This window comes from Typha angustifolia, chromosome 10, assembly GCF_048772165.1.
Source record: "Typha angustifolia cultivar Huaian chromosome 10, ASM4877216v1, whole genome shotgun sequence".
Classification (NCBI taxonomy): Eukaryota; Viridiplantae; Streptophyta; class Magnoliopsida; order Poales; family Typhaceae; genus Typha; species Typha angustifolia.
The window spans coordinates 13,166,512-13,190,000 of record NC_133248.1 but is presented as its reverse complement, the minus strand read 5'-3'; the positions used below and the strand labels follow the sequence as shown (position 1 = coordinate 13,190,000).

Below are 23,489 nucleotides of genomic sequence, written 5' to 3'. Positions count from 1 at the left end.
AAAAAATGTGTTGTACAGAGAGATGCAAAAGTAAATAATAAAGATGATAAGATTTATAGAGGAGAAATGACATAGTCACCCGGAAGGAATGACATAATCAACTTAATTTATATATGTTTTTATGTCATGTTATCTCAGGTTTCTATTTTTCTCTTTTTCCCTAGAATTCTGTTTCCTCTTCTTAACATATCTACACTTTTCTTAACATATCTACACTTTTATTATATCTCTCGTTATCACGCTTGAAATTTAATTTGAATTTCCTTTTTCAACGATTACCTAGATTTCTTAAGTTCAGTTGGTCATTGTATCAAAAAAAAAAAAAAAAATCATACGATCATTGTAAAAAAAATATGATAGTTCAGAAAATAAAAAAGAATTATTTCTTATAATTTTATGAAATTATAACGTAATTTTGCATATGAGCAAAATGCTTCTATGGCGATGAGGAAGTGGGATTCTGTTATATAACATAATAGATGAGGTTAAAAGATGTTCAATGCCTAATTTGTTTCGTCAGATAGGACCTTTTTCTGGGCATCAGTTGTTGATATTTTGAAGGCCAAATGTTTAGTGTCTACTCCATTGTCATGAAGTGTTTATTGTGTACTCTTTTTTCTGGGCTTCTGTCCACTATATAGACTACCAACCACTTGAAAGAGGAGAGTATTCATAAGAGATCTCGTGGGCTAGAATGTTTTAGTTGACAGATATAAAGAATACGTTTTGAGTATTCCGTACGAGTAGTCTTCTCTAAACATCTTTCTAAATTAGAATATATTATATAATTATTAAATATTTATCTTGTTTTAATATTCAGCATGATTGTATGATCGTATATATATGAATGTATTATTCATACTTTATTTATTGAGTGGAGCTCTAATATGAGTATATATATAATAGATATATGATGAAGAATGTATATCACTGTATTTTATTTGACTGCTATATCACTTAAATTTTTAAGATGCACAACTATTATAGTACTATTAAAACACATATAGTGGCTGTTTAATTGGAGGTTCTTATAAATGCTGATTAATAGATATAGTATCTGACTCAAAAATTATTGTTTGGTTTGGTGTATCAAATTTAAAAAATTATATTTTAAAAAACTGGTTAGACTATTAAGTAATTTTTTAGCACCCATTTAATCAAGTGGATGTTAAAAGATTGCATCTAGTCCAACTTGACCCATCTCTCTTCTCTCGTTTCAACTAAAATTTGATTTTTTATTTCAACTAAAACTTTATTTTCTTTTAGTTAAGGATATAGTTGCAATCTTTTAGTTCTAAGTAAATACTTATATAATGTCAAAATAGTATTATAAAATACAACTATCAATCCCCCAAAAATTGGATAGGGGTAAAGGCAGCCGGGCTTAGGCGGCTTATTCAAGTGCCCCCCAAACCACGCAAAATGGTCACCTATTACACGGCTCACAAACTCTGCCTGTGGTGGGGGTACCTATTATTCGTAGGCGGGGAGGCTCATGCAGGGCCTCGGTTTGCTGCGTGGACTTGCTATGCATTTCCTACAGAGTGTAATGGAACACAGCTCAGTTCCGCCGAGCCAAAAGGAAAGAAGAGAACCGTCGGAGACAAAGAGTAGAGTATAACCAAGAGGCTTTCGTCGTTATTATAAAATATAATAAATCAAACATGTGTTTAATAAATACAATCAACCAAACAATCTATTTATTTTTCTAGATACAATATTTAGAAAAAACATATACTTCTTAATGTATATATATTTTTAAATATAAGAAACCAAACAGCTTCATAATCTACCATTAAAATGAATTCATTAAGTCATATTTAGTAGGTAATTAATAGTGTCCTTAAAGAAGAATTCCTTTCGTGTGGTACCACTTAAATTAAGGTAGAGTACACGGGACAACGGAATAATGTCACTTTGAAAAAAAAGTTTGAACGACTGTTTTGTCAGACTATTCCCATTGGGGTTCGATTCCCAAACCAACCGATGAAGCTCTGGTCGCAAAAAAGTCCAAGTCTGTACTTAGTATGGATGAATGTTGATATATTATTAACATATATGATGATATATCATGATTGAGATATTCCTAATGTGTAGCTAGTAGGATTATAAAACCAGATACTATGTGTAGGTTGTTCATGATTGTCTAATATAGTTGTGACATTTAAAATATTGAGATATATATTGAATCTAATATACTCTAATGTACATGATTATGGAGTGATTGTTAGGTGCTATATATGGTTACAATTTAATAAATTTATTATAACATAGCGATGGTTGTTATGCATCAGATAATGTTATATTAAAGATGTTACAATAGATATATATTGTTAAAGATATATTTATATATTTATTCATAGTATAATACTTCTTATATATTATATATTATTAAGAATTTATTAATATACTTAGTCATGGCATAATATTACTTTCCAATTTACACTATTCATATCATAATTTACTCTTCTTTTGGTATCCCTAAATCAAGATAAGGCTCTATTCGATCCTTTGACATATGACTCTTTATCTTGCTAATTCTAAGAAGTGGCATCTAATAGCAAATTAAGATATTCTAAAAAAGGATAATTTATAACAAAGAGGAGGTGAGCTAAAAGTAAGATTGATATAGATGATAAAACATATAGGATATGAGTTACTATGATATTCTATATTTGATTATGATTTGTATAAAAAAAAAAGATATTATACAAGTTAAATTATATTTTTATTCGTGTATTAATTGTAAATATGATGATTTATCATGGCTTGTGTGAGTGTTGTAAAAGTTATTGTTAATTTAAATATTTATATGCTAAAGATTTATTTGGATTACAATATTTCACTAGATTATTCTATGTGCAGATTTATTTTCCGTGATAACTCTATCTGACATGTATGGGACGCGTGGGCTTGCACATAGGGAATGACGGGGAGTTATATGGATACTTTTAATTTAACGAAACATATGTAAATAAGAATGAGAATATTTCTCTTTTTATGATTAAATACGATGAAATATTAACAATTAATATCATTTGAAGGGTAACATGCAAAATTAAAATAAAATAAAAACAAGAGTTATTACACAAAAGCCAAGTGATAGATATATGTGAAAATCAACTCTGGAATGGTATCCAGACAAATAAAAGATATTAAAAATATACGCAAAATTAGTTATTTTTTGGTTGCGCTATTAATCCTTGGTTTTCCTAAATGCATTTTTATAAGACAAACTTATACCTGCTTTATCACGTTGAGAAAATAAGTTTGCTTAAGTCGTGGTTTATTTTCCTTATCTATTTTATACTATGCTATATATAGGTTTAGGTGCGAAAAAGCTAGGGCACTTGATAGAAAACTCATTTGCTGTTACTCTTGTTATCATTTAATTTAACTAGGATAGTTTGCTTCTTCCATTTCAATTTAAATTCCTTAATCAAAGTAATTTAATTTAATTTTAAAACAAATCGTCATCCTCATTTCATTAAATTTAATCGTTGTATCATATTCTTTAAATTTAAAATAAACTACACTTTCAACATCTTATATCTTTTCTTATCTAAAATTACAAGGCCCAACTCATTATATTTGATGATACGACATTGACTTCTCAGCAAAAAGGAAACATTGCTCACCCATGACTTAATATGTAGGGAGATTGTCATTTCATCTTTCCATACTAACAGTTACATCTTAATCCATACCACATAGAAGTTAAATGCGCTAAAAGTATAGAGGTTTTTGCAATTAGATCAAACCGCAAGAGGGTAAATTTCAATTCCCCGTAAATATAAATTTTCAATCATCTCAAAAATATGGATAAAAAATAAAATTACATGAGGATAATTTAATATTTACCTAGCCTTTTCTTTTCAGAAAAGTTTACTAATTAATCTTGGTTTTCTGTTTCAACTAAAAGATCTCACGTAGACCCTGGGAAAGAAGAGCTGCATAATGATGTAATTATATATCAAATGAAAAGAATTGTAGACAACTTCTCAAAATATTTAATAGCAGCCTCCAGTGCTCTTCTGGCAATGTATAGCTCAACATGCCAACTAAAATTGATACCCCTTCTGCAGCGGTACCAGAAATCGAGTACACCAGCCCCTTATTGACTTCAGGAGATGGTTAAATATGCTACTTGATAATTTAACACAAAATTCCCCCGTGTGTATCATACAACACTAATATTAATATGCTCTTGGAAACGAAAGAGATCTTGAACATAATGATTGTTCTCGATGCTGTGGCACCATTATCTGTAACAATAGAGAGAAACAATGAGCTCTGATCTGAAAAGACAAATATTTATAGAATCAAAGAACAAACGTGAAGATTACTATTACTGAATCATAATATTCAACCATAAACCATTACTCTAGCAGTTACAATATAGTACTACCTACTATTTTCTTTTAAGTTCTCCGATGACAAAAATCCTGCAAGACAAGTACACCTCAGATCAAACTTAACAAAGATTAGATTAAGCTACATAGGTTAACAAACTAATAATCACCTACCGGAAAAGGTAAATCAAATTAATACTTCTGCTAGTGAAAATTCTCATTATGGTTTACCAAACAGTTTATCTAAAAGTAGAGAGAGAACTTGCCTTCCATATCAGTATACCTAGTTTTGAACAGAAGGCAAGAGTCCTCAAAAGCCTTTTATTTGGAAAGGAGATGGAAAATAAAAAAGCATAAATAAATAAACACGACACCAAGCAAGCCCATGGTTACCCTAACCATTCTTTTAATATTAAGCTCAAATTCCAGAAAATCATACAAGACCACAGGTGACCATCAGTATAACTTGCTTTCAGAACCAGGCAGATTGTCTACTTCTTTCATTTTTTGTATGCGAGAGGTTACATTGCGCATTTTCCTTGCATACCAAGTCATCACCCAAAAAGCTTTTTGCATGTAATATGATGTCTATAGAGTACAATCCAAAGTTGGAAAAGACTCAAGAAAACTTCCTAGATCAACGTCAACCTAGTTGAGACCTCCATACTTAGACCTGTTGCAAACACAGACAAATTCAATTGAAGCTAATGTATCAAGGAGCACCTAACCATATTCTTAAATATTGAAAGATTCTAGAGGAAGGTTGAAAAATAAAAATCAAAGATGTTGATTGTAATAGGAAAACATGTGTTGTGAGAGATGGAAAGAGGTTGTAAGAACTCTAACCGAGATATCTGCTGTTGGTATTGAATGAATATGTCGAACAGGGTGATGATCAGTTAAGTATACTTAGGTGGGATAATCAAAGTTGGGAATAGTGACCAATCAGAAGGATCAAAATTAATCTCTTAGCATAACAACAAAATCGGCCCTTCTGTTATCTGGAGAAATTCCTTTTCACTTTTTTTTCTTTGTGAAAAAAAGAAAGCTGAGTTATGTGACAGAGGAGTCAAGAAATAAGTGCTACAAACTATCCAACTAGAAGCTAACAAACTACGTTAATATCTTAAAATAGTAAGGAACAAGGCTGATGCACTGAAGAAGATAACCCATAGTTTCACCGATAAGCTGCGTTCTTCTTCAAAATTCTTGACATTCAAATTTGTACAAGCATCAGAAATTTTGGTTCCAAAGTTACTAATAAGGTTAGGACGTCATTAGGATAGCCGGTCATGACTACATTAAAAGCCACCTAAACAATAAATATATCTACAAATTATTAGAGTTCCTATTCTAGCATATCTGAACTCACTAATGTAACCAGCTGCTATTATAATGCATTAGGATCTCAGTAAATCATAACGGTGGATAATTAAGAGGATAAATTCAACCCGTCATGCTAATTTTTCGCCACATTTCATTTTCCTGGACTGGTGATGCTCGCATACATTCAGATACACTAAAGACTAAAGAGCTTTGTGACACGTCAAAACACTCAAAAATCATCTCAAGCATTATCAAGTGTCTTATTTTGGTACTTCTACATAAGGTCCCTTGGTGCTTAACATAGTGACAATGAAGATCAAGGATCCATAAGCTAGTAAAATTAAGGAAGAAAATTCCAGAGTATGTGTCGATTTTACAATAGGAAAAGGCACAGCAGCAGTTTAAGTAATTTTTTGTCACTGTAACTGTCCTAAAACCACTCCTATAAACTCTCGAAGCTCACTCTCCTATATACCAACAATAAGATCATCCATTTTTCGAAGACCAACCTTTTTTCTGCAGATCAATACCACTCTTTAGATTCTAACCACTAGTATCAAGGTGGTAAAAGGTTGAAAAGAACTGGAACAATCATAATGTGGAAAGAGTGAGATGATCAACCCAGTAGGCACCCTAATATAGACAATGAAAGTTCTTCTCTGATGTAAACAAGCAGTTGATGGAAAATATAAATCAAGAAGTTGCATATGTCATCCACAAATTTGAAAGAAAATTATCTTAAATACATGAATAAATAGTAAATAATAATTGAAAAATTACATAAAGATCTATGTTTTTGTCATTGTGTGGAATGCAGGAACTTGATGAGTTAACCCGCTTACACATGACAGCCAATTAACCCGCATATCTAGCTTTTATTGCTATCAGGATCCCAATAGATTGCTGCCTTAAAGAGCAAGGATATATTCCCCTGTAGAAATGGAAGCGACAAACCTCTTCCAGATTCGGAAATGGATTGTTTTATCTGGAATATCATTAAAATGAAAAGCTGAAGGAAATTTGATCTTGGAACACATCCCTTAAAGTGAACTTGGTGGGTTTTGTTCCAATTTCTACAGAGTGAACATATGAATTTATGCAGATGCATCTATCTCTTAGAGATGTACCCATATCTCACTTGAAGTACCCTATTAACAGTCAAACACCCATTTTTCTTCATCCCTGTACAAACCAATAATATGGCCTTATCACCATAGAAAGTTCTCGATCAAAGAGCCATTTAGGTCTCCTCCTTTCTCCATGTGATGCAAATCAATCCACTCTCCTAAAATGCTCATGGCTATACTATCTACATATTCAGACATTCTTAATGAACTTGATAGTTTTATTGTCCCATTCACATTTTGATGTTACCTTATAATAAAATAAAACCCACAAAATCCTTCATTGACAGCCTACTCGTACAAGTTTAAAGAAATACCATGGGTTTAGGTACTTTCAACTAAAATTGCATCCATAAATGAGCTTTTAATAAAGTTTGAAGAAATAAGCATTTTTATAGGATACAGAAAACTTAAGAATCAACCACTGTAACAAACCATTTGCATGACAAGTTAAATACACAACATATGGCAAAAACTAATTGATCTAGGAAAAATAAGCCAAAACTTTCTTCAACAGTAAAGGAATTTGCACAACTATTGTGTCTTAAATAATCAAATCTGAGAAAGAACTAATGTTACCTTGTAGTCCAACATGTCACTTTGAGGACCATATCTTGAAAAATCAATCTCATCCTTATTACTTCCAAAGAGCATTGCTAAAAGTTTGCTACCACAACTTTGACTGATGTCTTGAAGAAAAAAAATATAATCATACCATAAAAAACAATGATCACCTACTTAATCAGAAACTTTATCCTTCTTTTCGTCATCATGAACTCTATAGTCAGCCATGCGAATAATAGTGGCTACTAGGCAAAGCTATACCATCCATTAATCAAGAGATAGACTCTTCTTCATGTTCTCATAAACAAGATAAGTAATACTTGCAGATGGCACCACTTTGAGAAGATTTGGTAATATTCCTTTGTAAAATCCTGAAATACCCTCATGCTGAAGGGTCCTCCAGAACACATCAGACATCCCCTTGTAAGCAGTATTTGAATTGGCTCGTTGAGCTTGCAATCTTCAAGATCCATATTTTAGCATCATACAATCAAGAAAATAACGGACAGCTATAAGAATGAACTGGAAACAAAATCTTTATCTAACTGGATAGCAATTTAAAAACAACTTACCTCGTTCTAATAACCTGCAAGGGATAAACACATGTTGCTCCAAGAGCTCCAGAGATGGTTCCACAACCCAATTGCACAAGTGGACCAGGTTCTATAAAATATGCATGAAATTGTTATAATCCTACTATTTAGATGAAATTACAGGGAGAAAGGAGAACACTTGATCAAATTACAATATAAAGTAAAAGTGATCCAAGCAGTAGCAACTAGCAACAAGATGGTAATTAAAAGCTTACCACTATCTTTAAGAAGATGCTTTCTAGACATATCTTTCAAAGTCTCATATGCTGCAAGGTCGATACCTGCATAAGGGATAATTCCAAGAAGAGATGGGACGAGACCTCTATAGAAAGCTCGAGGACCTTCCTGTATCCATATGTCTCTTGACAGTGAACCGAGACTAGGAACTTTTCCACCATCGCATGCAAAAGTTTGCAGTCTGGTTTTGACAAGATCCATTGGATAAATTGTTGTTTGTGCCACTGCACCTGCCAAACCACCGGCGACGAGGCGCCCAGAAGCACCAATGTCGCTCTTATTCTCTCCTTTACTTTTGACAATGAAATCTTTTAGCATTTCATATGTATAAAATCTTATTGCACTTTCAGGGGCAACTTTCATCACATTTAATCCATTTCCTCTGAAAAATCCTAATAGATGGCCATCTTTCCATATGTCCTTAATTGCTGACATGACCTGAGTGCGTGATGTCTGTACTTGCATAAGCACTTTAAGACGGTCAAGAGGAGCAGTTGCTGTACGAGAAGTTGCTCCAGCAATTCCACCGGCAATCAAGTATTTGCTAGCGTTCACATGCTTACTAATGCCTTCTGGGATAACTGCTTGTTCACCTATATCTACAAGGCAAACTCTTTCCCAGTACTGATAGATGTTCTCCATGGTTGCTTCATGTGGGTAAAGTAGAAGAAAATCTCTCCATTCTTCAAAAGTTATAATTCCATTGTTATCCTTATCCACATGCTCTACAAAACGAGCAAGCTCTTCATCATCAATTTCTATTCCTGCAAATGGGCAACTGACATGGCTTATTAGGTGAAATAATACAAAAAATAGATGGCCACAATTACCATCTGGAATCTGATCAGAGAGCCAAAGGAAAAGAAAATATGTTAAAGCCGTACCAAATTAAATGAATGAAGATTGAGCGATGGGCAATAAGATACGTGATAATAGATCAGGTACCGATAAGATATAATTAACAAATATTCTTTATAAGCTGAATACTTAATGGAGAAGTAAACAGAAACATGTTGCAATACTTTGCCCTGCATGTGCATGTGCGAGTTGTTTATACTCCCTGTTTTCAACCTATGCATTTCCATATTCAGAAACATATTTACCTGAAATTGAGAGACATTCTAAGAAGACTATAGACTGCAGAGCAACTTTACTAAGAGTTACTCTTCACATGCTAAACAGAAGCTTAATTTTCCATTGAAACCTGAAACAAGAGGGATTTATCCCAATAACCTGATTTAAGAAATTAATACAACACCACCAACAATGTATTGTCCCATCTAGCAGATATATTTCAATGCTTCATGATTTATCATTATTCATAATGTCCGCTACAGCAGCTAGAAGCTACAAACCAGAAATAAAGGAAGTCTTTAATTATTAAGCAATGAAGTCAAGCTGAACTCTTGTCCTGAACCCCGAACAAGTTTCTTACTAGAGTCCCTGGTTCCTGATCTGAATGGATTCTCGATTTTTCAAAGTCTAGGAAAAAATATAAGATGAGAGAATTATGATGTCTAAAGAGAATCCAAAGAGGTGCAAACTAGACATCCAAAATATGGCCTTCCAGGAGAGAAGAATCCAACAAGTTGTCTGCACCTATCAGATAACATTAATTACTTCAATGATAATGATCTTCCGATGTAATGCCAAATGAATGTAATGCTGGAAAAGATAGAAACATAGATAGACAAACAAGAAAACTAAAAATACTAATAATAATAAAGAATGGCCTTTATTGGTTTTGTAGCATAATTGTTGATATGCAGAAAATTCAGATAGGCAATTGACATAGAAAGAAATAGCACCCATGGATTTAAGAATACGTCATGAACTACCCAAGCATCCAAATTCACTTCACTTGTTTTATCTTCAAACCATACCTGACTTGACGAGTGCGTCCCAGAGCTCCTCTGGCAAAATGCATCCGTTGTGCTCGACGTCGATGGCCTGGAAGATGCGGTACAGCTCGAGCTCCTTGTCATCCATGTAGCGGCGGAACTCCTGGTAATCGACGCGGCCGTCACGGTTGGCATCACAGACCTTGAGGAGGTCCCTCGCATACTTATACTCGGCGGGGATCCGGAGAGCGGACAGGCCGGCCTCGATCTGAGCGTAGTCGAGGTGACCAAGGCTGGCGGCGTCAAAAAAATTGAAGAGGCTGCGGATCCGGAGCTCCCGCTCCTCCTTGGTCTCCCTAAGGGCGAGGAGGACGTGCTCCATCGACACGGGCCCAGGCTTTTTTACCGGATTGCAGCCCACAGGCCGCCGTTGCTGCTGCTCGCCGCCCTCCTCCATCTTCGCGGGGAAGCCAACGCGCTGTTCCACTGCCTGGGCCGCACCGGACATCCTCCTCTCACGCCGATCCGGATCTATTCATTCCGGAATTTCCGAAGGACCGCAGGGGAAGATGAGAATGAAACTAAAAGAGGGCAATCGGAAAGAGCAGAGGATATTTGACCGAAACCGGAAGAGGAATTGGGAAATAATGCGGGAAGGAAAAATTAGGAAAGGAAGCGATGAGACCGCGGGGGGCAGAGCGGAGCGGAATCACCAGCGAGCGAAGGTTGGGTGCTGGTTAGCGGAGTTCAGATGAGAACCAGGAAACCATCTTTAATTAATAGCTTTGAAATCGTTCGACTAGTAACGGAGTGTTGGACTGGTGAGGTAAGGGTGAGGAGAGAGAGAGAGAGAGAGAGAGAGAGAGAGAGAGAGAGAGAGAGAGAGAGAGAGAGAGTGGACGGACGAGGACGATGAGGACCGGATGAATTATTTATGAACGTATATTTTAATTTCTTCGGCCTTTGCTCAAAAAAGAAATAAAAGATTATATTGTATAATTTTTATTCAATCAAATCTGTTTTCCAGGTTAAAGTGGAAGGGAACGCATATTCGCCTCAAATATCCGATCGGTTGTGGCGTGAAACTTGCGCTATAGATAGATTAAGAAAAATATGTTTCCTAAATAATGGATGAAATTGTTTCGTATACTTGAATCTCAGTATTAGGATTAAAAACTCTTTTATTTCCTATTGGCCAAGTGCTACTTTATTATTAAACGGCACAATTTTACACTTCTTCTACCGTATATCATTCGAGAAGAACCCTTCTTTAAGATCAAAGAACCTTTCTCACTTACTGTGCACCAATCTGTTTATTTGGCGGTACTCTGTTCAATTCAATGTTCGTTACCTGCTTGAACAACAACAACAATACAAGTATGCAATCTTCTTTTTGACCAGACCTCCTCCGGAAAATCTTGCTTCCTTGGTCATAAAGAAAGAAGGTTGAATCGCATACCCAATGAATTGCCTCGTTGATTCGTTCCACCTTTATTTGACAGTGTGCCTTCCCACCGGGAAAATTGGCCATCTCGAGCTTCAAATGTATTGAATTCCCTTACGTGTTCTACTCGCTGAACTCCTTTGATGCTTGAATAAGATAACACTATACAGCCTTGAAGCACCTTTGCCAATTCACTCGAAGTACCCAATCTTCTCTCTTATTGGCCGTTTGGCTGCTGCAAAGCTTCTCTTGTTTTGCAAAATTACTTGTCTAAAAATTTAACTTGATAAAGCACCGCAGCTTTATTCTTTTATATTCTAACATGGTTAAGATATAAGAAAGAGATTTCTATTGCTCCAACTGGAGCAGTCAAGTTACTAGCACATCAATTTGTAAATTTATCATCCAAACCGATCACTACGTCTGCAACTAGTTTATTTTGTAGGAACAAGAGTTGCTGCATATGAAGCATGTAAGAAAACTATAGATGAACCTTTCTTTGTTTTCTGCAGCAATAGTGTGTCTCTATGTTCAGAAAACTAAACAGCTCTAAATAATCTGATATATAATTTTTTCTGAATAAATTGTACAACCAGAGACAAGAATAGCTTCATCTTTTGTGTACAGTTGCTTTGCAGCAAAACATTACTTCAAACTTCCAATTCTAATAATAAGCTAACAAGGAGAAGCAGAGTATATTTATAACCAAATCAATGTATTTTGTCAAGTAATCTCTTCAAGGCACTGACTGCAAACTATTTAGAACTGAAGATCATTTAAAGTTTGATGGATGGTAATAGCAGAAAGTTTTATGCCAGGAGCAGTATTACGATCATCTATTTGAATAATTTTACGATCCCTTTGTTATTTTGAAAGCAACCAAGTGAATCAGAACAGGACGGAGTCAGTTGATGAGCTACATGCAGTAAATATTTTAAGTCTATTTCAGGATAATGTTGGAGAAGTTTCAAATTGCTTGCAAAATCACCAACCAAGAGTTCCTTCTTCACACACACCAACATGGCACAGCAGACTCTCAGCAGCATATCCTGCATCACTTACAATTTTATCAGTTGCATCAGTTACATCAATTCTTTTATTTTCATGATGCAACATCTAACCATGTTGTGTCCGGGGACATATGTTTCCAAGAATTTTAAAGTCTTAATGGAGAGCACATTAGGTGAGAGAAGGAAAACTACCTGCACGCCCAGGTGATTGCTGAGAAGACAATCCCAGATTCCCATGATATAATGGAATTTAAATTCCTGAGTTAGTAGCAAGGTGATCCACCGAAATGCATAAAATTGGGGATTCACCTGCATATGACAACAAATCAGAAACTGCTCCGAAGAAAATCTCAGATATATATGATGTATCATTCATCTTATTTCATGTCAATCTTCAATATATCTGGGCACTCTTTATGCTATATGCAGATGAGACAGACAGAATTCAGGAACAAATATGAATGTTGAAGTGCATGGAACTAAGAATGCATCTGGTGAGAAAGAAATGAGGAGAGAACATCTAATGTCATTGAGACAGCATGGAAACCGAGTGCATTTCCTTGTAATGTTTGATTAGTTACAGGAAAGCAACAACAATTTCGCCATTCTTTATAAAGAAAGCAACATGACATGGTGCATATAATTCGAAAGGAGACTTTAGTAAAGCCATGTGATGTTATATCCTTGTCATATGAAAACGGAAACATTAGCACCAATTAAGATCATAAAACATATTTAGATTGACCTGATCAATAGGTCCTCATAAATTATAGGATCCTTCAGTAGACAATTAACAAAGTTAAAAGCAGCATGACCCTAGTATTTCTAGTTCCATTTGATAAAACCACCAATGTTGCTGGTTGTCCCTTATATATACCATATTGGCAAGCACACCTCTGCCTGCAAACTTAAGCTTCCTAATCCCTTTAAGTATATAGTGATACCCATATTGGCATGACATGATTTGATATAGATGTAAGACTAAGGTAAAGAACATTAGAAGAAAGATCTAGAGATTGGAAGGATTCTCTAAACAATTGAAGACCATTCATCATCAAATATGTTATAAATATATGCAGCAAACAATAACCACAAAGATACAAGAACATCTTTGTTAATTGTTTTTGGTCCACTTGTCATTTTGCATACCTTTTATACAAATAAAACTATGAAAAGTAAAATTCTTGATTTGTACGGTGCCTCTAAAAGAAAATGATACAGAGAACAAACTATGATTCGCAGGATCGGCCAAACCTAATCCCTATCCAAGTCCAATTTGAACTCTCTCTCTCTTTCTCTCTTACACTCTTTTATCTCTCTCTCTATCACTATTTCTTTCTCTTTTTTTCTCTTTATTATATAGCCATTATTTTTCTTGCGGAGAGATTTAGCTCCGACGAACTCTAATGATGCTAAATCCGACGAACTCCAGTATGTAATTTTTTAATTTTTACTTCTCTCTCAAATTTTTTATTTCTTCCACTCTCTGTCTCCTTTTCTTCTCTTTTCTTCTTCTTCTTCTTCACTGCACTATAATTTTACTTTATTTTGTTTAGTTTTCTTCCACTCACTTTCTCTCTCTAATCTCTTCTTCTTTTCTTTTCAACACACCATAGTTTTTCTTTATTTTCTTATTCTTTTGTCATTTTTTCTTAATTCTTAAAAAAAATTCTATATTTTTAAATAATATTTAAAATTTACGTAATTAAAAAAAGTCTGATCTGATTCAAGCAACCGGTATGGCCAATACGTATCATTCCGGAAGACCGATCTCAATCACAATTTTTCGAATCTTGGAACAAACTATCGATTTTACCATCTTTTGAACAAGGACAAACTAAAATTTGATTGAACAACATTATTTGTATCTAGAAATCTTGTTAGAATTGTTCACCTTGACAATGTTGCACAACAGTCACAAGCATCAAGTCTGAACTCTTAGGATAAAGAGAGGAGAAAAAAACAGGTACAACTTACAACCATCAAGCCTGGTTGTCTTGCCAGCATTTTGAAGCTGTCATGGCCCTTCCAAATGAAATATAGAAGAAAAGATGCATCTGATATCAAACGTGTATGAAATAATAAATGATGTATCAACCAACCTTCAAGTTGTCAAGATGTTGCCAAAGATCTATATCATTTGCTTTCAGAAGTTGTGACAAACGTGAAAGAGTAGAGTGAATTCCAGTAGAGCTATAATCTAATTGCTGGCAGAAATGATCCATAGAATGACTCAACAAGCGTACAAAGCAGGCAAAACTGTCAGCTTCTGCATATGACTAGAAACACAAACAAAAATAAACATAAAAGTTCAGGAAAAATTTACATAATATTCCAAACACAGCTTCAAGATAAATTTGGGGAGAAATTATTTTCTGGATTCTCGCATAGCAAGTCATGAGCATAAAGTCTGAAAAGATATGCTTGCTGTAGTTTAACAAAAGGAGAATTAAATGTAAGTTCTTGTTACACACTAGAGTTTGGGGAGCAGCATAGTGGTAATGACTGATAAAAAGCATCCATGCATATTATCTTGTCAATGGCCTTTGTCCCACCACTAGGCTTAGAAAGCAGTGAAGATGATTAACTTACACCATTTTTCTCATCTGGGTCTGTCCTAAACACATAGAACAGTGGGGCTAAGAGCTCATTCATTCCTTGTACATAACCAATTGCCGGATTGAGTTTGGCAAAAAGGAGAAGAATGTTCCTCATTGCTTCCTGTCATCACAATGGAACTTCTGAGAAACCAAAATGATAAGAACAATAGTGATGATGATCTTACCAGGTGTTTCTGACTGAGTGGGGAATCTGCTGAAAAGAACTCTATGTCCGGATGTGTTCGTGGGAGGTCACGATCAATCTGTTCCACAATCTCTACGTCCTGGAAAAGAGCAATATTTGCTTTGGCTAGCAGTCAAGTGCATAATCAGAAGTCAGCATAATAGTATATAAATTCATATTACCTTGAAAAATTGATTCCAAATGCTATTACTGCTAATGCTTAATGGATGGTCCCCATTAATAATCTCAATCCGACTAAGCAACTCATCATTATAACTTTTCCCACACTGCTTCCTAGGAGATGAAGTTTCTTCTCTATTATCAAGATTTCTGACTGCCTACAGTAAAAGATCCATTTGGTTAGACATTAAAAAAAAAATATTGCTCTTAGAGAAAAGAAAAACAAAATATTGCTCTTAGAGAGATCAGCATGCAGAATTGAGCACAGCTCAAATGAACATACCAAATTCAATATCTTGATCAATAAATGGTACCAAAGAATAGGAAAACTTCTTAGTACTTACAGGGTTTACGAGAAGTTCTTCCTTCAGTTCGGCATACCTTATTCTATTGCTAACCAACTCTCTTTCCCATGAATCTCTTTCAACAGGTAAATAACCCAATAATAGCTGCTTCCTCATGAACATTTGAAGAGGCATTTCAGTAGAGAGAAAATAAATTCTAGAAAACTTCATTATGATCTTTAGATTGTTCATACACTAACTTTAGAGAATGCATAATTCGTAAAAATGATAAGCTGAAGTGGCCAAATGCTGAACTTTCCATGTGACCTTGCTTTTCATGAGTTCCTTCCATAAGTTGGGGAACGGTCACTGAGTACAGAATTTAAGTGCCAGTGCATGGCACTTTGGCAAATAGGTATTTAAGTGATGTGGACATGGGGTTGTGATACATTGCCTCACATCAAGTTCTGCGGGAGTATAACACCATACTTGTAACAAGATGAGAATTCTATATGTTGATTGGAGCAGGCTATGTAGAAAATACAGAAATCCATGGTGTAAACAATCAAATAACTGTTCGTCGTCCAGTGGTGAAAATAAAAACAAGGAAATACTACAAATGGTTGTTAACTAAAATCAACATTTTGAATAACATAAAAAGTAGATGAACAAAAACTATCAATTAAGGTGAAACTTCAACATGACCTTGAGAAGTCAACTGCTTTCAGGGTTTTAGGATTGCTATTCAGATGATCTTTCCTATAATAAGAAGAGCCATTCTATTGCTTGTTAGCATAACCCTTGTTTTGGATGTCAATTCCACAAATTTGGTGAGATTTTTAACATCATAAGGGAGAAAAGGAGATTCCATATCTTTCTAACAGTCCGTTATGATGATTAAGCAAGGAAACAGTTGATATGAAAAACTCAACCTTCCATATTGTTGCACGATGTTCTCTTCCTTCAAGAAGGCCCCGGCAAGCAAGGTGCTGCAGTGCTTCTAGATTTATAACATTCTGTGAGAGCTGTAAAAAGATTTCCTTTTAAAAATATATATGAATATTATAACAGAGATAAAAAAATTTCTTCTGATGGTTTCAAAATATGTCCCCTTTCCTTGCGAAGTAAAAGTTATCCGCGATTACCACTGTAGGTATTAAAAAAAACAACGTATTGTCCTGCTGCTAGTCAACATCAGTAAGCTTCCAACGATGCATTCTTGAATTTGTTAGAGGGATACAAGTAAGAGTCATTCGAATAAAGTGCACCTGGAATTCCAACTCCACCTTGTTGTCATCCGAGAATTCCTGCGGGATTTGGCGGACGGAGTTGCCCTGGCTGTCGATCAAACTCTGTCCACCAATGGGATGAAAGGTCTCGAGCTCCTCACCAAGCAGCTCAGCAACGCCCCGATTCTTGTCGGGGAGTTTCTTATTAAGATTGAACATGGAGCATGCAGGGACAGAGGAGAGGTTTTTGGCTTCATAGCAGAAGAGGAAATGGAAATGGTGGAGGGCAAAGGCGGAGAGAAGAACGGTTGGTCTGAAGAGTAGGAGAAAGAAGAAATAAAAATAAAGGAATAGGAGGCCGTGTTTCCTCAGCCCCAGCTCCAATGGCCTCAATGTCCAACAAGTTGATCGATGTTATCTACAGGGCATGGACGGGGTATTCGGCATTGGATCGAATTCGAGGCAGACACTTTGGTCAAGGGAAATTCGGATTTTAGTCGCCACCTAGAATCGCAGCTGTACGTTTTCACAGGACAGGGCATGACCAGACCCATAACTGCTACAGGATTTCCCTGGTCCACCTGTAGTTCCGACACGGATCACTTACTAAAGCTCTAACGAACCATATATCTATCTATATGACTATATTCAACTGCTCGGATCTTAATCAAAATGGTGGAAGAGATGAGCTCTCGCGAAACAGAAGACGACGGAAATAGGCCCCCAGTCCCTGCTGGAGGAGAAGACGTCCACCTCAGAAGAGCAACGACGTCCAAGCCAGCTAAAGAAAAGGAAGCCTATCCGCCCCCGGGACCCGAGCAGACAAACCACAGAACCTGGGCCTCAGTAGCAGCTGGCAACAAGCGGCCAAAGGAAAATATAGGGAGGATCCCGGCTGAAATACTTGCCATACTCAAGCAGCAAATGACGGACTGTGTCATCGTCGACCCTGAGGTGTTGGCCAAATGCAAGGAAAAATGGAAGCGTACCCTCTTTGGGAAGTTCCTGGGTAGAGGACTTCCTCTAGAGAGACTCAAAAGCATTCTAGCAAGACTATGGCGAGGCATCTCCGGATTCTCCGCCTCTGACATGGATAATGGATTCTACGCATTCCGGTTCGACAAGGATGAAGACATGGACTACGTGCGGAGAAACGGCCCATGGACGATCATCGGGAAAGTCTTGAAGCTGATACCATGGCAGAACAACTTCAGACCTTCCCTAGCAGCGTTTGATACTGCTCCAACTTGGGTCCAATTCCATAACCTCCCAAAGGAATACTGGGAGTTGGAAGCTCTCATCCAGGTCGCAGCTTACTTTGGGAAACCTATGGGTGTTGACGAAACAACCATGGATCACACCAGAAGCCATTTCGCTCGCGTATGCATTGAAATCGACCTCTCACAGCCGCTGAAAACAGTAGTGTGGCTTGGCCCAAAAGAGGATGAGCTGGAACAGACGATCATCTACGAGAGTATCCCAGACATCTGCTACAAGTGTGGAAGGATAGGACACAAGGAAGAGCGATGCAAGGAGCCTAGCAAGGAAAGGAAAACAACCGGAGGGAATGGTCAGGCCGAAACAACCAAGGAAGAGGTCATTACGGGTGAAGGAATCACTCCAGTAGACCCGGAAGCAGCTCAAGCTAGCTCTGTCTACGGCCCATGGCTAACGGTGCAAAGGAAGGCCAATAGGAGGCCGCGGGCAGAGCCACTAAAAGCCAAGGAGCTGGTGCATCCCGCCCAGGCTGCACCCAAATGGCATACCCAACCAAGATTCCGGGGAGATCACGGCGACGGCAAAAAGCAGCCCGGCTGGCCACCCAGCCAACATGCTCCGTCAAACAACCCAAAACACCACCAAGAGGTCAAGAGGAAAACACCTAACGGTAGCCCTCGAACTGACGGAAAGAGCACTCCACGGCCACAAGGCCGCGCGCAGAGCAGCTCGTACCCCAAGGAAGGCAAGGTACACCAAGAAGAAGAAAGAGGCAAATCCGCGTCAGGGGAGAACAGCGCCACACACTACCGAGGCCCTCAAAGAGAGGCGTCCAAGCAACCTTTCAGACCCAGACGTGAGAGTAATCCTGCTCCATCCATGCAAGCAACCATCAGGGAGGAACCTACACCCGACACGTGGAATGATCATTTAATTGGAAGCGATGGCAAGGCAGAAGAAACAGCAGGCTCACTTGCATACGTCGAGTCTGTCCAAGCCAGCAGGGTGGCCACCATAAATGGGATTGACATCCGCCTGGGCTCTGGCCATACTGGGTCCGCTCGCTCCGCGTACGTCAAAACCATCAGAAGCCAGACACATCCGTCCACCTACCCGCCAGAGATATACCAAGACGGCATGGCGAGCTTTCGGACCACGCCGGAACCCTCCAAGGACCCCAGCTCTCAGGCTAGCCACGAAGGATTAGTGCTAACTGTCCGGCAAGCACTCCTACCAGCCCAACAGCACAATGCTGAATGCAGCATGGACGAGGACGATACCAACCTGCAACTCGCCCTAGTGGACCCAACCACGGCCACGCACTCAGAAGCAGTTTCCATGGAAACGGAGGGCAATGCAGTCGAGCCAGCAGCAGGCACGGAGAGAGCACCTACCTCTAAGCGAGGCAGGTTACACTAAGGTCCCCCACACCTCCAATAGTTTACTTATGAATAAGGCCTTGATATGGAACTGTAGGGGCACCATGAAAAAAGAAGTCCTGGATAGATGCCGGGATCTCAACCGGGAGCACAAGATGGAAATCCTGGTCCTTCTTGAAACACATGCGGACTGGGCCAAGGCAGCCACGGTGGCTAAAGCTGTGGGGAGATGCTGGTCTTGGTTCTCAGTGCCCGCGGTAGGAAGCTCCGGGGGGATCATAGTAATGTGGAAGACCAAGCTGGGATGGGTGGATATCCTAGCAACCTCACGCTATGCTGCCCACCTAGTCTTCACTTCCAAGACCGGCAACACCACGCTCATGTCAGTGGTATATGCAAGCAACATCCTAAGAGAACAGCAACACCTATGGGACGAGCTCCTCCAGCTCGCCGCCATAAACATCCCTTGGGTGGTGGCAGGGGACTTCAACGCCTACCTCAGCACTAACGAGAAGAAAAGTTGCGGAACGATCGAGCTCGGCCCGAAGGGAAAAGCATTTGCGGACTTCATTGAAGCAGCTGGTCTATGCGACCTCGGCTTCGAGGGGCTGCCCTATACGTGGTGCAATAACCAAGCTGGGAGTCGGCGCATATGGGTGAGGCTGGATCGAGTGCTGGCAAACACCAGATGGCTAGGACAGTACCCAATGGCCAAAGTCAGGCATCTCGACCGCACAGCCTTCGACCATGCACCACTCCTCCTGTCAACCCCGAGGACAAGCTCTCCAACAGCGCGTCCCTTCCGCTACGAACTGCTCTGGCTAGAATACAAGGAGAGTGAGCAGATAGCGAGGGACGTGTGGGTTGCCGGAAGCTGCGGGAATCCCATGCACACCTTCACCCACAAGATCTGCCAACTCCAAGCAAAGATGAAACGCTGGAGTCGGGACACAGTAGGCGACCTTGAAGCCAAGCTGGTCGATATCTGTCAGGAGCTAGAGGAGTCAGAGCAGCTGGATGCCGCCGGAAACCTTCCCGCAGACGGACTCGGCAGACTCCGCAGCCTCTACCACCACAAGTCAGCCCTCAGCAGACAGATCAACATAAAATGGCTACAGAGATCGAGACTCCAATGGGTTCAAGAAGGCGATCGAAACTCCAAATTCTTCCACCTCACGGCGACGATCCGACGTCACCGCAATAGGATCTCCGGCATCTTCCAAGACGACGGAAGGTGGGTCCAATCCAAGGAAGAAGTGGAGGAGACCTTCCACGCGTTCTACAGCAAATTATGGGGCCCGATAAGTTCAAATGAGTCGCAACCCACCAGCTGGCCATCCCTGCCTAGGATATCACCAGAAGAAGCCGAGCATCTCACTGGAGCAGTATCAGAGGCAGAAATAAAAAAAGCCCTGTGGAATCTCCCTCGGGGCAAAGCTCCGGGCCCAGATGGTCTGCAGGTGGAAGTATACATCAAATTCTGGGATGTCATGGGTAGCGGCCTCTGCGAAGCCATTAGCCACTTCTTCCGCCATGCTACCTTGCCCCACCACTGGGGCAGAACCCTAGTAACCCTAATTCCGAAGAAGGATAGCCCCACCTGTGTAAAGGACTTCCGCCCAATCTCGCTGTGTAATGTCAGCTACAAGATCATCTCCAAAATCCTAGTGGAGCGCATGAAAGCCCTCCTACCCAGGCTAGTCGAGCCGGAGCAAGCGGCCTTCATTGCCGGCAGAAGCATCTTAGATAATACGTTGGCGGCCCAGGAAATAGCTCATTCGATGCACCACAACAGAGGAGAGCCACCGCTGTTGATGCTCAAGCTTGACATAGAGAAAGCCTTCGACCGCGTCAGTTGGGCAGCGGTGCACCAGACGCTGACTAGAATGGGTTTCCCTGAGCAATGGTGCAACTGGACCATGGCCTGTGTTACCTCACCGAGGTTCGCGTTCCAGATCAACGGACAGTAAACAGAGTGGCTGCAGCCACACCGCGGGCTGCGGCAGGGCGACCCACTATCGCCATACCTCTTCATCCTGGTCTCCCAAAACCTAACGAGTCTGCTCAACGAAAAGACTGCTTCAGGCCAACTTCAGGGCTTCAGAATGGGGGACGTCCAGCTCACTCATATGCTATATGCGGACGATCTGCTGGTCACAGCACAAGCCATGCCCCTCACCATGTCGGCGATCCTCGACTGCCTAGAGGAGTACTCCCGGCTGACAAACCAGAAGGTAAACCTCGATAAATCCGAGCTTTTCCTGCCATAATGGATCAAACCGGAAGAGAAGGAGATAATCTGCAACTCCCTCGGACTCCGACCGGCCTGCATGCCTTTCACCTACCTAGGTGTCCAAATCTCAGGCCAACGCATCAAGGTGAAGGAACACAGTCACTTAGTCGATCGGGTGGCGAAGAAGCTAGCGGGCTGGAAAAGAGGGGTACTCTCGATGGCCGGCAGGCTCACGCTCATCAAGGCCACCATGCTAGCGATCCCCGCATACTGGATGGGCAGCACTTGGTTGCCAGACTCAGTCCTGGAAGCCATCACCAAGAAAGCCAGAGCTTTCCTATGGGAAAATGGCAACAGACGTGGTATGCACCTCATCGGATGGGATACAGCTACGCGCCCTAAGGAAGAAGGCGGCCTGGCCATCCTAAAGCTCACGCAAGCCCGCACGGCACTCGTCGGGAAGCTGCTCTTCCAAGTGCTGAACCAGGTAGATAAACCATGGGTTCGCATCCTAACGGCAAAATATGGGGTGCTAAACCCATGGGATCCGAGCACGCCTCCCAAGGCCTCCTGGGTATGGCGGGCCCTAACCAGAACTGCCTTAACCATGCGAGCAGGCTGCCTCAAGCTGGTGGGCAACGGCCGATCAACACGGGCAGCCGTAGACCCGTGGATCACACCAATACCGTGGACCCGGCAACCGCTCTGCATGCACCCTAGCCTACTGGACGAGAAGCTGCTAGTGAGCGACCTGAAGGGCTGGCCAAGCGAAAGACTACTGTCTGACGCCGGGTCGGACCTAGCCTTCGAAATCACCTCGACTCTATCGATAAGGACCGAAGAGCCAGACAGATGGATTTGGTGGCCACACCGGGAAGGAGAGCCACGAGCTAAGTCCATCTACACCCACCTTCAACCCGGCAGCCAGCCCAGCTGGGAAGGGTGGCGAGCGCTGTGGCAGCTCCCGTTGGCGCCGCGGGTACACCTGTTTATATGGAAGCTCTGCTGGGGCAGACTGCCCACCCGCGCCTACCTGTATGGGCTTCGCATCGGGCCAGACGAGAAGTGCGCCCTGTGCGGCATCCACCCGGAGACGATAGACCACATATCCTTCTCATGCAGATACGCATTGGAGGTGTGGGCCCTGCTAGCACAGGAGCAAGCCTGGACACCAACTAAGACGAGCCACGTCGGAGCAAACTGGCTCTGCGATGAAACACAAGACCCTGCATGCAAAGCCTTAATCGCGGCAACCCTCTGGACGGTGTGGAAACAGCGGAACGCACGGGTGTTCCGAGGAGAAAACGACACGGCGAAAATGGCAGTTCGCAGGGCGGTGCAACTCGCTCGGGACTACGCCAAACCAACCCGGCAAACGCTCAAGCCCACTAGGCCACGGAACGAATGTAGATGGGTGGCCCCACCCCCTGGCTGGCTCAAAGTGAACGTGGATGGCGCCCACGCACCGGGCGACTACCAAGCGGGAGTAGGAGCTGTGCTCAGGTCGGCAGACGGCGCGCTCCTGCAGGTAGCTTGGGAGCCAACGCCGGCAGGTTCGGCATTACAAGCCGAGGGTATGGCCCTTCGGCTCGGGCTAGTCCTAGCTAGTGACCAAGGACAGGTGGTGGTAGAAACCGATTCTCTTGAGCTGGTGCGGATCATGAAGTCGGAGCTCGGCTGCCCCTGGAAGC

The 23,489-nt window shown here is 40.4% G+C and overlaps 3 protein-coding genes across 12 annotated transcripts; 1 reads left to right on the top strand and 2 right to left on the bottom strand.

The window, feature by feature from the left end:
- Positions 1-3,943: 3,943 nt before the first annotated feature.
- LOC140768112 (calcium-dependent mitochondrial ATP-magnesium/phosphate carrier protein 2-like) lies at positions 3,944-10,913 on the bottom strand. Of its 6 annotated transcripts, XR_012105701.1 has the most exons (6): positions 10,080-10,913; positions 8,175-8,960; positions 7,939-8,029; positions 7,382-7,826; positions 4,409-4,445; positions 3,944-4,265 (listed from the first exon to the last, which is right to left on the bottom strand). XR_012105701.1 is itself a non-coding variant. In XM_073108223.1 (4 exons), the coding sequence occupies exons 1-4, from the start codon at positions 10,543-10,545 to the stop codon at positions 7,634-7,636; spliced, it is 1,536 nt and encodes a 511-aa protein (XP_072964324.1). In that variant the 5' UTR covers positions 10,546-10,913; the 3' UTR covers positions 3,944-7,633. The 6 variants fall into 6 exon arrangements, 2 of the variants coding, with proteins under 2 accessions (XP_072964324.1, XP_072964325.1); XR_012105700.1 differs by having other exon boundaries at positions 4,409-7,826; XR_012105699.1 differs by having other exon boundaries at positions 3,944-4,445.
- A 1,343-nt stretch (positions 10,914-12,256) lies between these two features.
- Positions 12,257-17,429, bottom strand: LOC140769038 (uncharacterized). 5 transcript variants are annotated; one of them, XM_073109565.1, is made up of 9 exons: positions 17,026-17,427; positions 16,672-16,764; positions 15,800-15,904; positions 15,458-15,613; positions 15,277-15,375; positions 15,084-15,212; positions 14,594-14,770; positions 12,684-12,800; positions 12,257-12,530 (listed from the first exon to the last, which is right to left on the bottom strand). In XM_073109565.1, exons 1-9 carry the CDS (start codon positions 17,185-17,187, stop codon positions 12,318-12,320), a joined length of 1,251 nt encoding a protein of 416 aa, XP_072965666.1. In that variant the 5' UTR covers positions 17,188-17,427; the 3' UTR covers positions 12,257-12,317. The 5 variants fall into 5 exon arrangements, with proteins under 5 accessions (XP_072965666.1, XP_072965665.1, XP_072965668.1 ...); XM_073109564.1 differs by having other exon boundaries at positions 17,008-17,424; XM_073109569.1 differs by having other exon boundaries at positions 12,321-12,538; positions 17,008-17,424.
- A 211-nt stretch (positions 17,430-17,640) lies between these two features.
- LOC140769307 (uncharacterized) lies at positions 17,641-21,835 on the top strand. Its single transcript, XM_073109968.1, has 3 exons — positions 17,641-19,595; positions 19,663-21,491; positions 21,651-21,835. The coding sequence occupies exons 1-3, from the start codon at positions 17,641-17,643 to the stop codon at positions 21,833-21,835; spliced, it is 3,969 nt and encodes a 1,322-aa protein (XP_072966069.1).
- Positions 21,836-23,489: the final 1,654 nt, after the last annotated feature.

Coding starts and splice junctions, on each gene's coding strand:
- LOC140768112 (XM_073108223.1), bottom strand. CDS start 10,545: ATGTCCGGTGCGGCCCAGGCAGTGGAACAGCGCGTTGGCTTCCCCGCG. Junction 8,030..8,174: donor GCATCTTCTTAAAGATAGTG/GTAAGCTTTTAA, acceptor CATATTTTATAG/AACCTGGTCCACTTGTGCAA. Junction 7,827..7,938: donor TTGCAGGTTATTAGAACGAG/GTAAGTTGTTTT, acceptor TGGATCTTGAAG/ATTGCAAGCTCAACGAGCCA.
- LOC140769307 (XM_073109968.1), top strand. CDS start 17,641: ATGGTGGAAGAGATGAGCTCTCGCGAAACAGAAGACGACGGAAATAGG. Junction 19,596..19,662: donor CCTACCTCTAAGCGAGGCAG/GTTACACTAAGG, acceptor ATGGAACTGTAG/GGGCACCATGAAAAAAGAAG. Junction 21,492..21,650: donor GTGCAACTGGACCATGGCCT/GTGTTACCTCAC, acceptor AGACTGCTTCAG/GCCAACTTCAGGGCTTCAGA.
- LOC140769038 (XM_073109564.1), bottom strand. CDS start 17,187: ATGTTCAATCTTAATAAGAAACTCCCCGACAAGAATCGGGGCGTTGCT. Junction 15,905..16,671: donor ATCGTGCAACAATATGGAAG/GTTGAGTTTTTC, acceptor ATGAGGAAGCAG/CTATTATTGGGTTATTTACC. Junction 12,531..12,683: donor GCAATCACCTGGGCGTGCAG/GTAGTTTTCCTT, acceptor TAAGTGATGCAG/GATATGCTGCTGAGAGTCTG.